At 40.1% G+C, this 17470-nt stretch overlaps 1 protein-coding gene across 1 annotated transcript in view; it reads right to left on the bottom strand.

Annotated features, from left to right (window-relative positions):
• Nucleotides 1-838: 838 nt before the first annotated feature.
• The window catches only part of ryr2a (ryanodine receptor 2a (cardiac)), a 146971-nt gene continuing 130339 nt past the window's right edge, over nt 839-17470 (bottom strand). The window contains exons 96-107 of the mRNA XM_053510837.1: nt 17101-17331; nt 16431-16561; nt 15211-15253; nt 14966-15099; nt 14282-14342; nt 13963-14109; nt 11679-11813; nt 7173-7329; nt 6971-7035; nt 6604-6704; nt 4476-4527; nt 839-3415 (exon numbers count right to left, since the gene is read on the bottom strand). Coding sequence (XP_053366812.1) covers nt 3320-3415; nt 4476-4527; nt 6604-6704; nt 6971-7035; nt 7173-7329; nt 11679-11813; nt 13963-14109; nt 14282-14342; nt 14966-15099; nt 15211-15253; nt 16431-16561; nt 17101-17331 — 1353 coding nt within the window. The 3' untranslated portion in view covers nt 839-3319. The remainder of the gene's footprint in view (nt 3416-4475; nt 4528-6603; nt 6705-6970; nt 7036-7172; nt 7330-11678; nt 11814-13962; nt 14110-14281; nt 14343-14965; nt 15100-15210; nt 15254-16430; nt 16562-17100; nt 17332-17470) is intronic.

Raw genomic sequence — 17470 nt, 5'->3', positions numbered from 1 at the left:
GGACAAAAAAATGGACAAAAGGACCAGCAGAAAAAATAGAAAGTTGAGATGCTGTCTGTTTTTTCCGTTTCATGTTTCACTTCAAAAGCGCATCAGAAACCAAATGATATCTAGCAGTTTAAAAAAAAAAGGAGGTAAAGATGATACAAGGCAATAGCGTTGAGCAGACGCAATACATATTGCCCACTATGTATTGTTGCAAGAATATCAGCAATATTAAAGTCTTTGATTAAATCACTTTTAATAGAATTATTAAATAAAACACTTATTGTTATGGAACTAAAATGCTTATTTAGGAAAGACAAAATACTAACCTATCAAGTCTATTGAAATGAAACTCAATTAAAAAGCTTTTCACGTTGTAAACTTTCATTAACAGTTGGCATGTTTTCCTCTAATCTGAGAGTATCACTATTCTAAAAGCAACATGTTGTTTTCCCCTGACTGTGTTAACATTTACCATGTGATTACTGTCTGTTTATTACTGTGTGTTTTATTGATCATTTAGTTTCGTTAAATCTGAGGATGTTGCTGATGCATTGCAAAATAAATGATAGCAGCTTGCCAAGTGAAATATTCTTGTATTTAGACAAACTTATCTGTGATTTCTTAAAATAAGATTAATAAGCTTATTTCTAATCAAATGTTACTAAAGGTCCAAGCGAAATGTGTTTTGTGTTTCATTGGCAAATAATTTCACTAGCTTAAAGAATTTATTCCTTGAAAGAAGAAATGTACCTAAGGTAGCAATGTTTCAGAAATTTTATATATATAAAAAAAGAAAATGTGATAAAGATAAAGTGTACAGTACATAAATGCAGCCTCAACACCCTTCCATAAATAGGCATTTATTGTTCAAAATCATGCAAGTCCATTGTTGTGTTTAAGTTTCCTTTACAGGTTTAACACACAGTTATGTATTCACAACTCTGAACAGCACACTCAGTTGTAACAGATTATTTTCCTATGAGTTTTTTTTTTCTCCATGATGTTTGTTATCAAAATTCTTTACATGAGTAAAATTCCACTTTTATAGATTGGCTTGAGCCAATTATTGCAATGGTTTTCACATTATTTCGTGTGACAAATAAGAAAAGCGCTTTCCTTCATGGTCTATGGAACGTACACGGAAAATAAATAATGCAGTGATGGTGTTGAAGACGTGATTATTAATTATAATAATTAATACTTTATATGATACATTTCCGATAGTCAGATAGTGATATGCGCGTTGACTCTTGGGATGTAACGTGAGGTCGTTCGTGTTAAGAGATTGATAGACGTCCTGATGAGAAGATCTCTGAGCTTCACGCTGTCGACTCAGATGATTTGGCTTCTGTGGACGAGCATCGCTTTAGCTTTAGCGTAGTCCGTTCGGATGGAGATGATGATCGCGTTCACGCGCTCGTGTTCCCACGGTGTCTTGAGGACGCCCGGACCGAAGCGGCTCCTCGGCTAATGGCGGGTGGTTGGTAATACACAAGAAAGCCCACAACAACACTTCGGGTAGCATAGAGATATCGTAAATGATCTTCAACCTACAAAAGTGTCGCTGTGACCGTAGATAGTTTTGCGTCTTTTTTTCATTTTTTAAACGTTCGTCTTAAACTTGCATAATAAACATGCAAAAATGAAACTTTTTTTTTTTCTTAGATAGAGTTCTAGAATTTGTATATAAAGAGTTAACTTTGCCGTTGCATAAATGCATTACCAAAAAAAAGGAAGGAAAAACAAACAAACAAACAAACAAACAAACACAGCAATGCTGTAGGAAAAAGTGAGGTGGGGCTGAAATGAAAACCCAGCAGTGATTCTGACGGGTTACAATCTCTCTCTCTCTCTCGCTCTCTTTCTCTCCGTCTCTCGCTCTTTCATGTCCAACCCCATGGCTTTAGAATATTCAAGCACTGTATATGCTCTTAGGCAAAGTGTTCACACTATGTGCTTTTTTTTTTTTTTTTGCACGCTTCCTTTAGCCCCTGTCGTAGTAAGATAAAGTTAAAGCGGTACACTTTATCCAAAAGAAGGAAATGATGTGACTGACCCGCACAGGACGACAGTTGCTTTATTTCGATTTCGCCCTTTGCTCAGTCTTTCTGATTTGAAGAACACTTTGTAAGGAGGAAGAGATTTAAGGCGGCTCAGCCACCTTAAATAGCCCTGATGTAGGCAATACAAATAACCAGTGCAATCTTTTTTATTTTTTTAACTAATGTACCATATCCACCAGGGACTCCAAAGTGCACAAATTATCCAGCTATCTAGAAATACATTATTATTATTATTATTATTATTATTATTATTCATTCACTTTCATGTACTGTTTATACTATGTAGGGTTGCAGGGGGTTTGCACAAACCACTGAGGAATGAGATAATAATAATAATAATAATAATAATAATAATAGTTATTATTTGTTTCTCATGGCTTTGCCCTCCGTCTTGGTTGTTTTTTGTTCTTTTTAAAAAATTCATCACTTGTTCTGTATTGTAGTTTGAGTTTAAGGAAACAAACACATAGTGTGAACACAACCTTACAAGTATTTCTACTAACTCTAATACACTGTCATATTATCTCTTTCTCCAAACACACACACACACACACACACACACACACACACACACCTAATTACATACCTACACTAGTAGTACATTGCACCTATTGTAGCCCTCATGTCTCCTGTCCGTCTGTGTCTGTCTATGCATTCAGCTTTCTCTCTCTCTCTCTCTCTCTCTCTCTCTCTCTCGCAGCTTGCATAGCTCACCCTTTGCTTGGTAAGGCACTGTGTCCCTTCTGTTGCCCCTGGCCAATATCATGGTGCCTGTCTTTCTTAAGTATCCATCCATCCGTGCATTCATCAGTCCATCCTGCCACACAAATAAGAGACCAAGAATGAGCCTCCGCCGTCACTTTCTTACACATCATCTCTCCGCATCTTCCTCGTTCCTGTTCTCTCTCTCTCCTTGTTTTTCTTTTTTTTGCTCCTCTTAATGAGTTTAATAAAGCAAATGTAGAATGGAGAAGCTCTCAGACTCTCTCTCTCTCTTTCTCACTCTCTCTGCATGTTCCAGTGTGTTCTGGGAAGAGTTCAACTATGTTAAAAATCTCAAACGCATTCCAGACTGAACGGTGTCCTCCTCCTCCTCCTCCTCCCCCTCGTAAGTCACAGAGAAACAAAGTCCAAGGGACTGGAGTCTGTGCGTGCGTGCGTGCATGTGCATGTGTGTCTGTGCGTGCGTGAGTGTGACCGTGTGTGTCTATGCACATTATGGGTTTGGGTGTGCATGTGTGTAGTGTGTATATGTGTGTAAATGTGTATTAGTTGAGCTGGTCCTCGTATTGTTTGCGGAAACAGTCTCCGGCCGGGAAAAATTCCCAGCAGCGCTCCTGGTACATTTTCCAAACGTAGGACTCCTGCAGGAGAACACAGAGACGGGAGGCATGAATGACGGGAACGAGACGGTGCGGGCTGCATAATATGCACGCATTGTTGTGTCAGTTAAACGTGTTTTTATGGATATTCGGCTACTAATTTTAATGATTCATTTTAATACTAATTAAAAAGGAAATCGGGCATAAGTGTATCCACCTCCTATTCTAGCTAAACACAGTAAAACACATGATGATGCTGCGATAACATCAGATAGAAGATAGAAGAGGACTCGTTTCACTGCTCTCACTTCTAGTAAAGCAATACATACATTTACATTTTTCCAGTATTTGGCAGACACACTTATCTGGAGTGACTTAAAGTTTTATCTCATTATATACAGTATTCGAGCAGTTGAGGGTTAAGGGCCTTACTCAGGGGCCCAACAGTGGCAACATACATGATATAGCGGTCAGGGGGTTTGAGCCTGAGACGTTCCGAGAGGCCACTGAGCTATTCTCGACTCCTGTACAGTACTGTATATGGGGCGGTGGTGGCTCAATTTGGTAAAGCTCTGTGTTAATGATCAGAAGGTTAACAGTTCGAGCCCCAAGCCTGCCAGGTTGTTGCTGTCAGACCCTTAAGCAAGGCCCTTAACCCCTTCTGCTCCAGGGTGCTGTATAATGGCTGACCCTGTGCTCTGACCCCAGCCTACTAAACAAAAAGCTGGGATATGCGAAGAATAAAGGATTTCACTGTGCAATAATGTATATGTGACGAATAAATGCTGAACTGAACACTTACAGTATATACATGGACAAGGGGCAGTCATAAAATTACTGTTATAATGTTATATATATATATATAAAACATTATAACAGTAATAGGCAATGGTAAAAGTTAAGAATAGTATACTGTGTATATTTAAACGTATATATTTGGAAGTTCAATGTACCATTAAAGGGTAAAAAAAAAACAGCAAGGCATGAAAATCAATCATCATAAAACTTATTATATTGGAGTTTTCCTCCAGACAGATCCAGCATCAGAAAGTGAGAGAATCAGAAGACTTTAGGACTGATAGCTGATGAACTGGGAGATTACCTGGCCTGTGTGCTCTGTTTCGTCCTTATTAATCAGATACATCACAAAAAATCTGCAAAATAAACAAGTAAATGGAAATAAATTAACATAACAATCAGCATCACTGAGATCTGGCACACGGATCATCTGATAAATTGAAAAAAAAACATCATTCATATTTATCAACAACACCCTCACTGGATTGACTGATCGCCAACACTCTACCGCCTTAACACAAGACCTAAGACTAAAAACAGACCTTTAAGACATGACTAAGTCTAGGCTCAAAGTGTGTGCGCTATCCAAAGGCATGGAGGACATGCTCCTAAGATGTTTAAAGTTTATAAACGTCAGGAAATGCTGTTTATGGAGAAGTGGTGGTGTATAAGTGCATCTCCTGTGTCATTTATATGATCCATTTATAATGCAGTAATTCATCATGTTCCTTTTATTGACAAGAAAAACACCACGCCTGTTTACAGTTAAATCATTATGTATACATTCTGCATTACTATTATCACATAATATGCAACAATGAAAGAGGCGTGAAACAAGCAATGCGTCATGTTATAAACACACCTCAGGTTAAATTACAGACGCCCTTAAAGCTAATATTCTCCCCCTATATTACTGAAGAGTTTGAGTGCAAAATGAGATATTTCCATTAAAAAAAAAAAAAAAAAAAAAGGATTCCAAGACCTGATGGGTTGATGGGGTGACTGTGGTATGTGGTACCAGGGCGGCGTTAGCGCCAGGTACTTTGGGTGCTGTGGGTTGCGGGGTTGGTTCTCCAAGGACTGAACTTGTTTGTCCAGTGCATCCCATAAATGCTCAATCAGACTGGGATCTTGTATTTCGGAAGCCAGGTCAGTGTCTTGATAAATGCTTGCTTGTCAAAAACTGTGGCTTTTATCTCGTTTTGCACGCAAACTTTTTAGATGCATTTCAAATGGTTGAATGCTCTGTTTAGATGGAACATCCACCATACATTTTCTTTTGTAAGATTTTTATTATAGAAGCACAGTACAGTATATAAACCTTGCATTTAGAAACACTGTCAGAACTCCTGTTACAGTAAATCGCTTTGAGTTTTGATCAAAACCAAAAATTGCTCAAATACAAAGAACCGCCTATAAATTTTCAGTGAAATCACTACATGGATAAAAAGTTAAAATAAATGGCCATGTTTGTAGTGATAACTTTCTGTAGAGTCAAATGGAGAGAAATTTTAAGTTGTGAGACCAGACGTGGAGGGAACATAAACTGGAACATGGGTTCGATTCTGCAGGTTACTATATGATAGTTAAAATTGTACAGACTAAAGGGGTTTCCAAACTGTTTCTTAACATAAATCGATTTTAATTGAATCAGCCTGACCCTCACATTATTTCCGATCAAATTCATTGTGTTCACATTGGAATCGAAACTAAATCGGATTATGGTCGCGGTAACAATATGACCCATCTGAACGAATTTCATTCGTCTTGTTTTGCGGTTTCTTTCTAAAATAAAAGCAGGCGAAATGAAACTAGCGTGAGAACTGCCAGGAAGCGTCTGCACCGCTGTTTTCCCCCGACCGCGCCGCGTACGTCGTTATGACACACGCAGACATGGAGGAACCAGGTAATTAGCACAACTCTTCCCCACACAGCGAGCGTCTTCCTCACCGCAGGACGGCTCTTTAGAGAGTCCTCACACACCCTTACTGCTACATGCCGTTATGTTATGTGTCATCACTCTCTCTGTAGGCTCATTTGCTCAAGTTTTATATTAAAATTCTTCACAAACAGTCTCTAACTACATTGGCATGGCGTTGCTGTTACTCCCTCAAGCATACGATTTTCATCAAGTCGGTTCTCCGCTTGTGCGTCTTCTTTTGTGTGTCGTCTCTTTATAACATGCATGCACACACACACACACACACAGGCACGCACGGATGCAGACACACATTTCCTACAGCTCTTAGTCTCTTGTTCTTATTACCATAAAACTTCCATCAAATGCAGCATCTCGTTTTTTTTTTGTCCATATCTTTTTTTTTTTTTTTTTTGCTTTGCTTTTTCTTAAATCTTTTTTTTTTTTTTTTTTTTACACAAAAAGTCCTTTTTCTCTCACCACACACACATACACCCACATGCAGAGCACTCACAGATAGTTCGCCAAGTTGTGCTCCTGTAAGGTGTGTGTTTCGAAGCCGTGAGGGACCGTGTCGAAATAGTCGTTCCCGATCCCACAGATGAAACACTTGGTCTGCGCGAGAAACGACAAACAGATCGACATGCACTGTGCATAAAATAACGTCCGTTAACAAGTTTCAGAAGTGCACAGTAACAGTTACAGAACAATATCATGATGCTTATTCTCTAAATAAATCTCAAAGCAAATGACATGCAGTCGTGTTGAAAAAGAACTGAACAAATAAAAACAAACATTGTCATGGAAACCAAAAAAGTGGGATGTCAATATGCAATGTGATGTGGTAATGCTTGTGTGTGTGTGTGTGTGTGTGCACTTACCTCCATGTCCTCCTTCACCTGCTCCTGCTGGTCTCTCAGCTCACCAAATGCATCAATGATCAGACCTACAACACACACACACACACACACACACACCTCCTTGATGCACTTTTAAGTAGTATTATAAAGCAGTCAGTCTCTCTTTATCACCACTAATAAGACTTTTCTCATCACTGATGTCTGTGAGATCATACGGTCTCACCCTGGATGATGGCGAGGAGGATGACGATGACGAAGAAGAAGAAAGTGATGTCGAAGATGATGCGGTAAATCTCGTACTCGTCGCCAGCAGGATCCTCGATCTGATCGCCGATGCCACCGCCCGCGCGTACACCCACGTACATGTGGAACATGTAGCACTGCAAAAACAACAAACACACACACATGCGGTGACTTAGTGGGTCTGGGTTCAATTCCCGGCTGTGTGTGCATGTTTTCCCAGTGCTTGGTGTTTCCTCGGGGTTCTCCGGTTTCCTCCCACAATCCAAAGGCATGAGATCAAGCTAACTGGCGTTGGCTAAAAAATTTTTTTTAAACATTATACAGGATGACGCGTATGACCGAGATCAGATAAACAACTGCTTTAAAAGAGGAAACATACGCAGCCAAGACGTACAGTATATAAAAGCTTATGATTCTTGAAATCTGTTTTGTCTGTCTGGTCGTCTGCATTCCGTCCTGAACAAATAAACACGTAATAGGCGCCTGTCACTATCCTGTCCTTCATACACTCCCTTACTGCACACTGCAGCTCCATGGCAACGCTACCCTGTGCTTTTGTTTTATTTGATTATTAGTTCCTGTTCCAACCCTAATCTAATTGGTTATTGGTGTCCTAATCCTGCTCACCCCTTCGCCTCGGTATCTTTTCACTATCTGACAACCCCTTATTTCATCGTTTAGCCTCACTTTTTAATTGCACTAGCCTCTTCTGTCAATCATTTACCTTTTGCATGCTCACAAACGGATAACTAGGTACACTACACTACACTTTCGCCATGCGTTCGCCTCATTAGCATTGAAATTGTGTAACTCTCCAGGACGTCTGCTTGTGTAATAGTGACAGTCGAATAAAGAGCTCTGCGGATGAATGTTCCCCGAGCCTGAACATTTTGTGAAGTAGCATTAAATTTTTTTTTTTTTTAAATAATCAAATTACATTCTGAGCATTATATATACAGTACACCCCGCACAGATACACACAGCCAAACGCACACCCACACAAACACACACACACACACACACACATACACACACACACACAGGGACCAGAAGGCTTGCAGATATCAATCTGAGGGATTTTTGTAGCCAGAGGCTCTGGTCCTCATCCTATCTGAGCCTGTGATTTTATTTTTTTAGTGGAAGTCAAACCCCTCCAGTGGAGCACAGACACACACACACACACACACACACACACACATGCTGTCTGCCCTTAATAGGAGACACACTGAGATTGGGAGAGAGAAAAAAAACTGCTATAAAGTGATAGAGAGAGAGAGAGAGAGAGAGAGGGAGAGAGAGAGAGATGGAATCCAAACGCCATCGGCGGCGTGTATTCATGAGAGAGTGTTGATCTGGTGTTGAATCATGACGGTGAGCAGAATGGAAACGATCAAGTCATGTTGTGTGTGATCTGGCGGAAGCTTTTCATGGCGGCGATTGGAACGCGTCGCTTTAACTAACCAGCGTTGTTTGGATAAATGTGTTATGGCTACACCTATTACACTTTGACGAGCCCGGAGCAAGTCAGTGCCTCGCTGATAAGCATTTTGGAAGACAGTTTTAGATGTTTTAGATGAGATACTGTAGAACAGGACAATGAACTGATAAGTCTTTCACAACAACAGAGCAGATTTTTATCGGTTCAGAAGAAACAGTGTTCGCTAACGCCAAATATATGATTCCTTCTTTTGAACTCCATTTTCCTGAAAGCAAAAGAAACAGTTCCATCTGTTAAATCGCTTAAAAACACAAGTGGCACAGATCTGTCCCGCCAACACAGCATAGGTCAATGATGATTATATATATATATATATATATATATATATCATTATTATTATTATTATTACATGGTATTATTTTTGTACATATTACGCTTATATTAATATAGAATATATTACACATTACATATATATTTATATGACATACTGTAATAAAAAAAATATTACATTTCATACAAATAAAGCCCTATTTGATTTTTCTCTTTCTGCACATTGTAATGTTGTATGGTGTATATCGATATGAGCCGGCACCCAAAATACTTTCACTCCAACGCAGCTTCCATTCTTCTGGATAAAAAGGCTCACAGAAAACAGAAACCTTGAAAAAAATGTATATACGACCCCACCAAATCACAGACATGCTGATTCGCACGGGACTACTGTATTATGACAGGAGCTCGTGTTTGGCCAAATATGGCAGGTCACCTGCGGGAGAATTTTCACTTTACAAATTACAGACATGGCTGATTCGCACAGGATTGAGATCACGGACCACCTCTGCATTTTTGTATAAAATTTAAGTTTAATTCACAAATGGAGTTTAAATAAAACAATAGTATATGTGAAGTTTGAATGTAGAAATGTGTACTATGGATATAATCATGTCCCAGACAGAATATATACTGTAATTAAAAAAGTAGGTGCAATGGTGCCTGAACTAAAGAAACGTTCCCAGGCAGAACCGGTGTGAAAGCACATAAAAATGATTCTCCATGTGTTTCAGTCTTTATAAGACACACTCTCACTCATCTTCCATACCACTTTATCATGTATACAGGGTCGAGGGGGGCCTGGAGCCTATGCCGAAGAGGTAGGGTACACACCCTGGACAGGGTGCCAATCCATTGCAAAGCACACACACACACAGACACACACACACACACACTACGGGCAGTTTGGGAACGGCAGTTAGCCCAATCTGCATATCTTTGGATTGTGGGAGGAAACCCGGAGGAAACCCACCAAGCACAGATAGAACATACAAAACTCCATGCAGACTGAGACGGGAATCGAACCTGGATACTGGAAGTACAAGGAGACAATGCTAATAACTGAGCCCATGAAAATACATTTATGTTTAAAATAAAAATAAAAAATAAAAAAAAAAACCTTTTTGTCCTGTTTGTGCTCTGTACGTGAATTAATGCACACAAAGACTACGTGATGTAAACCTCGACTTGTTTGACTTTAAATCATAACACCAGCCTGTATTTTATATGCGAAATGTACTGTCATGATGGATGGATGGATGGATGGATGGATCTATCTATCTATCTATCTATCTTTAATTTAACCAGGAAGATCCTACTGAGATACAAGATCTCATGTTTCTTGGAGCGGTGGTCAAAAAACAGCAGCACACACAGTTACACACACACACACACACCATAAATAAATAAATAAATAAATAAATAAATAAATAAATTAGCAGATGCGTTCATCCAGAGCGACTTAAGCAGGGCTTTGGAGTCTTTACCACAAACACATCCTCAGGCTAGTTCACTAGGTCAGGGACTAAATGCATCATTGAGAACATTTTATAAAAACATTCATTTTTATATTATTTGAATTAGTTTCTAAATCTGAAAAAAATAAAGAAAGCGAGCCAACACAACCCCATACATAAAGACAAATTGAAGCAATCATTAACTAAGCTTCACTATTCAGATTTAAATAAGCAAAATGTCGTTATATGGATAAATACATACAGTACAGTACTGCGGAGAGCAGTGAAGACTAGACTTTGGAGTGATGGTAAAAGGTACATACTGTATGTCTATACCACTTTTCCCAGTATACAGGGTTGCAAGAGGGCCTGGAGCCTTTTCTTAGGAGACTTAGGGGGAAATGCAGGGTACACCCTCGACAGGGTACCAATCCATCGCAGGGCACACACACACAATTTGGGAACATCATTTAGCCTAATCTGTATGTTTTTGGACAGTGGGAGGAAACCAGAGAACCCGGAGGAAACCCATCAAGCACGGAGAGAACATGCAAAATCCTCACATGCAGACCCGAGGCGGGAATCAAACCCGCATCCTGGAGGTGCAGGGCTACAATGCTAATCATTAAGCCATTGTGCGGCCTAGACGACACAGTGTTGATGATAAAATTTTTCTTGACACGGTTAATTTCCGTAACTGCTGCCTGCAGTAGAAAGACTGTCTGTACTGTGCAGACGGAGAACTTCATGTTCTTTCTCAACATGACTTGTGCATATGTGTCTCGAATGGCTACTAGAACACTTTCCAATACCTGCATTTGGGTTTTTTGGACTAACAAATCGTTCAATAGACATCACACGCCTGAGCCCAACCTCCTATCTTCCCCGATTTTAATCACGTTCAGCTGTCGCTGCGTTGCTCCGGTTCAGGCGCTATGTAACAATGTGAGCTTAATTAAGCTGTTGTTCAGGTTCGCTGCTCAGGACATTTCTTTAATTACAGAGGGAGTGTTCGGGCCGGGGCGTACTATTCACAGCCTTAATTAGCGCACTGAGCAGTCGCAGGGTGAGCGTGCCAATTAACACTCATACCAAAGCCATCGCCAAACTGCAGCATGACAATTAACAAAAGATACAACACACACACACACACTGCTCAGAAGCTTATTAGTCAATCAGACCAGTGATGCTCGTCTGCTCATCGTGAGCTGGGCGTGGTTATGTTACAGTTCGAGTGTTCAGTGTTCGCAGGTCAGCTTACCGTTAGCATGTCGTCGCACTTCATGTCCGGAGATTCTCCGTCCTCGCTCTTGTTGTAGAACTTGCGGAAGAAGTTGAAGGCCACCACGGTGTAGAGGTAGACTACCACCGCCAGCAAGCCTACTGTCAACACAAGCTACACACACACACACACACACACACAGTAAAATGTCTTATATTCTATACTGGAGCATTTGGACTAATCAATTATAAACTTTATTGTTAATAAGGATTTGCCAATCACATAGCAGCAGCACAACTAAGCGTCTAGACACGATCAAGGCGATCTGCTGAAGTTCGAACCGAGCATCAGAATGAGGAAGGAAGGCTATTTAAGTGACTTTGAATGTGGCATGGTTGTTGGTGCCATATGATCGGTCTGAGTGTTCCCCAAACTGCTGATCTACTGGGATTTCCACTCACAACCACCTATAACCACCATTTACAGAGAATGGTCTGAAAAAGAGAAAATATCCAGTGAGGACGGTTCTCTGGGAGGAAATGCCTTGTTGATGCCAGAGGTCAGAGAAGAACGGCCAGACTGGTTCGACAGGCGACAGTAACTCAAACGACTCAAAATCTCTTTTCAACTGCATGCAGTTGCACTACTGCATGTCCATGCCTTTATGACCACAACTTCCAGTAGGGTAATGCATCATGGCACAAAGCTACAATCATCTCCAACTGGTTTCTTGAACATGACAATGAGTTCACTGTACTCGTTCACTGTCGCATCATGGATGTGCAGTTGACATTCTGCAGCTTCTGCATGATCCTGTCATGTCCGTAAAGACCAACGTCTCTAAGCAATGGTTCCAGCACCTTGTTGAATCCAAGCCTTGGAGAATTAAAGCAGTTCTGAAGGCAAAAGGGGGTTCAACCCAGTACTAACTAGGTGTACCTAAAGAAACTGGCGTAAGTCATACTGTATATAGACCCTATAAACTGTAATCCACAATTTGTTTCCCCCCAGAATCTCCTCCATCGCTTTACTCCAGTGTTCCCACCACTGGCTGCTTGATTTAGATTTTTTAAGATTTAAAAACACCTACATTACTAAGCCAAAAAACAGAGTTCTTCCCAGTTGGGTGTGACTCAACCCAACCCATCATCCCTTAAAACAGACACTTTTTTTCTCTGCCAGCAACTACTGGATGCAGTGAAGTTAACTTTACCCGGCTCTCCGAAAGGAAAGGAAATAAAGAACTGAAGAAATAAAAATCTTAGAACTTTGCCGGCTTGTACAGTATTTGTATGAGAAGTGCATGATTTATTATGATCATGATAATAAATATTAATCTAAAGGAAAATCTAAATGTTTGCATATCGCAGTTAGAAAGCTGGGGCCAGAGCGGAAGGTCAGCCAGGATACAGCGCCCCTGGAGCAGATAGGGTTACGCCTTGCTCAAGGACTCGACAGTAGCAACACAGTAGTTGGGGGCTCGAACCCCTAACCTTCCTTTAGAAACCTAGTAATATACACCTAACCGTTTGAGCCACCACTAACCCATACAACTGTATTTTCTATTATAGAAATGTTCTAGTTATAGGAATCAAACCCTCAACCCTGTGGAATGTAACAGGATATTTATGAAATCATAATATTTTCACCTGGGCATCACGATCATACCGTACCACGTGGCCCCTGGTGATTCCCGTCCTTGTGTAGCACAACATTTCCTTGTTTGGTTTTAAACTTCTCCCTATTTTTAATCTTGCTATCTTTATTCCCAATAAGTTTTCAATAATAAAAAAAAGATGTAGTCTCAGACTTTCAGACCCCACAGCCACGCTAGTTCTGGTTCGTTTGTCAAAATCTTGACTTGGTTTGAAATGTTTTGTTGAACATGTCTTTATCAGAGCCTTCGATAACAGCGGTGGGTCGTGTGAACGTCGTCGCTTTGTGAGGTCACACCAGGATAAAGCAGAGATCGTATCAGAAGGATTTCACGGACATGACGGTGATCTATTTCTCTCTACACTGTGATGCAGCTCCAGCGTCCAGCTCACACGCCGATCGAGGTGGAATCAAAGGCCAAAAAAAAAAAAATGTAAAAAAAGTTCTGGGAAGTGGAAGACGTTATTAAAACAACACAGAATTAGTTACAAAGGGTTTCTGACACCTGAAGGAATCCATGTAAAACACATGGAGGTACATTGTGGATGCTCTGCGATATTAAATACAGACTGAAATATAGACAAATTCACCGTGACATACTGTACTGTACTGTTTACATTAAATGCATACATCTAATATTGATTTGTCCATGTTTTGTCCTCCGTACCTGTTTGCCATTGTGAGTAACAGAAGACAGGATGGTCCTCAGGGTCTTAAAGCCCATGGCTATGTCCAGCAGATGAGCAGCAAAGAAGAAGTTATTGTAGTGGCCCAGTATGGACATGGTCATGTACCAGGCTAGGTACAGGTAGGACTGCACACACACACACACACACACACACATATATATATATATATATATATATATATATATATATATATATATATACAACAATACCCAGAGATAATAACATAAAATATGATTAATAATCATAAAATGATGTGGACTAGATGATGCGCAACATGAAAGCTAAATGAATATTTACGTTATCTGTAAAGACGACTCCGAGCTTCCAGATCTGGTATTTCACATCCACAGAGTTCAATCTGTTAGAGAGAGAAAGAGAAAGGGAAAATAACTGCTATGGAATATCCTCAAAAGAAAATCCTTTAACCTTTTAAAAACGCTTAATGGCGGATTATAATAATAATAATCATAATAATCATGACAATAATATTAATAATAATAATAACCCCCAATGTCAGGCAAATAAAACTATATATCTAAGTAATGTACTATTGTGTGCTACAGTTTCGCAAACCTTTAAATATATTTGCCTTAAACGTAGGCGGTGTCATTTTAGGAAATATTTTTTTTCAAGTTATTAAAGTAGGCTGATAGACGCTGACCTTTAGCTATTACCGCCCCCTGCAGGGATACGTTTAAAAATACAACCTGTGTTTTTCTCATCCAGGCACCAGCCTGCCAGGATCTATCAGGTTAGATTATTGCGGATTTGGCACTGTGAAATAACTGCACTGCTGTCTGAACCTCTCTCACACACTCACACACACACACACATACACACACACACACCCATGCAGACGCCAACACAAAGCCGAAAGTAGAAATAAAAGTAGGAGACGTTCTTTAAAAACTAAAATAAATAACGCGTGTGTGTGTGCACAGGTCCAGGCGTTACATCACGAGCGTGCACGTTTAAACTCACACGGCAGCTAGCGAGCTGTCTTTCTTGGGTTTCTTCTTCTCGCGGGCATCACTGAAGTCCAGCGCGGCTTTGTCCATCCCCAGCAGCTCACTGATACGGTCATTCCCGTAAAATTCGCCGTATTTATCCATCACCTGCACACACACACACACAGGTTAGAACCTATAATAAGCATTAAATGGTTAAAAAAAAATACATTCATCACCTTTTAAACACAAATAAACAGTTTTACTGCATGAGCCTACCTTTCTCTTCACAAATTTATCCCAGTAGTTGTTTGGAAAGGATCTGAGAATCAGAGAAATAAAAGAGCATCAGGAACAAACAAACATAAACAACAGTGGTTGGTCACAATGCCCTATGACTTCATACAATATTTGCCTTATTTGTCTTTTTAAACTGTACATAAAGGCATTTTCCTGAAGACCTCGTGCAACACCAAGCACACACACTCACACATCCACATTCACGCTAAAGGGCAACTTAGAAACACAGATCAGCCTACAACGCTTCCAAGTCAGTGTTTGGCTGATACAGGAAACCAAAATACCCAGAGGAAACGTTTAGTTCAGGGAAAAAAACGCAAACTACACACACGGGAGACTGGAACCCCCAGCCCGGGAGGTTACGGGGACGGTGTTATCCGCTGAGCCACCAGGTGTATAATAAAAATAAACTAAATAAAATAAGAGAAAAAATATGTTGGAACTGAATTTTATTAGAAGTGATCTAGATACAACATGGGAAATAAACAGACGTTTTGATCATTTAATTAGCCATGACGTGTACACTACTTTTCAAACGTTTGGACTCTGACGACTGAAAGATTTAAATAAATGTTAAAAAAAACGTATGTAATAGCTATGCATAAATATATTTCTGACGCAAACATATTTTGGTGAATAGATAAATAGACTTTTTCCCCCTTTTGTGACCTCATATAAGAAGATCCCCTCCCCCTGACTTGTTGCTTAGATCTGCTGTTATCTGGAGGGGCGGGGCTCAATAGAAGCTCATTAACATAGACACTGAAACAGCGCAATTGGAGGAGGAGTGAAATACAAACAGAAATGCATTTAATATCTGAGATATTGTTTCAGACGGAGCATTAACACAGCTCCTAACCAAAGTTAACCAAAACTAACACCCATAAAGAGAAAAAAGTGTCTGATCTTTGTTTTTTTAGAATAAATCTCCACTCCTTTTTTTTTTTAGATAAAAAATAAAAATAAAATAAAATATATATAGCCAGGTAATCCAGAGTAGTTGTCCAGGCTGCTTGTTCACATCGTCTGGCATTTAAACTGTAATTTTCTTTCTTGATGCCTGGAGCCATTTCTATTATTCTGTAATAGTGTAGATGTTCAGTGCTCTTTAATGATCCGGGCTGCTGACTCGCACTCAACAATCTTTGCCTGTGACTCTGTGTGTGTGTGTGTGTGAGTTATAAATGCCATTAACTCACTGGGTGTTGATGACCAGTCTGTCCCACTGGCCTTTAATGTCATCCTCAGATGGCTGCTCTGTGATATACAACCCATCAAACTCCAGCTTCCTGGCCACCTCCTTCTCCCTCTTAAAGATCACCAGGGGGACCTGGACGACACAAAGACCCGCTTGTTTATGCCGTTATGCATTTACCGGGTTAATTGTTTAATGCTGATAAATATCAAACAGAAAACAGAAGAGCGAAGCCCATTATTTCTGGACAATTAATTTTTATGTAAAAAGTGATTGCTAAAGAAGCGGATAATATCCTAACAGTTCCACCATCTTGTTTTCTCATTTAACTGTTCAAACTGGGTTAGTACTGAGTACTGAGTAAATCTGTGGTTGCCTAATGACCCCAAAGTCTAAGAATCAAATAACAAACATCATCAGGGGAAACCTGAACCTTCCACAAGCCCACAGCACATAAAAAAGTGTTCTTACTGTTTCACATACTGTAGCAACACACGATACAAAAAATATATGTACTGTCGGAAATCATATCTAGTGCATAATACAAATCGAATCGGCATCTCGTTTTCGTGATAATATCGTATCGGCAGGTCCCTGGTGATCCCCATCCCTGGTTACTACACTTTGATTTTGTAGAGTCAAACATTAAGCGTTCACATGCGCGGGAGCCGCACCTTTAGGCAGTAGTATCCGATGATGCAGAAGAAGGAGATGATGGTGTGGAGGATGGCGAGGATGCGCAGCGTGGGCTCCATGTAGCCGCTACTCTCCTCTAGCACGAAGTGCACAGTGACGGGACGCTCCCTGGACGGGTCGCTTTGCGTGTCCCACCGCAGCCCGGTGTCCAGTGATGGCGTGCTGTACACCACCTGCTTTTCCTCTTTTACTGCGGAGGAAGTGGAAACCTGCCAACAACAACAACCAGGTCTAATAAAGGCCATACTAGGAATGAACAGCTATTGCATTCTACACATATTTTGAAAAAAAAAAAAAAACATTAAATAAATGAATAAAATAAAAATGTAATAAAAAAAAAAAGCCACA

The sequence above is a fragment of the Clarias gariepinus genome, chromosome 14, assembly GCF_024256425.1.
Source record: "Clarias gariepinus isolate MV-2021 ecotype Netherlands chromosome 14, CGAR_prim_01v2, whole genome shotgun sequence".
In the NCBI taxonomy this organism is placed as follows: domain Eukaryota; kingdom Metazoa; phylum Chordata; class Actinopteri; order Siluriformes; family Clariidae; genus Clarias; species Clarias gariepinus.
Note: the sequence above shows the minus strand (reverse complement) of the source record. Positions and strands in the feature narration are given on the sequence as shown.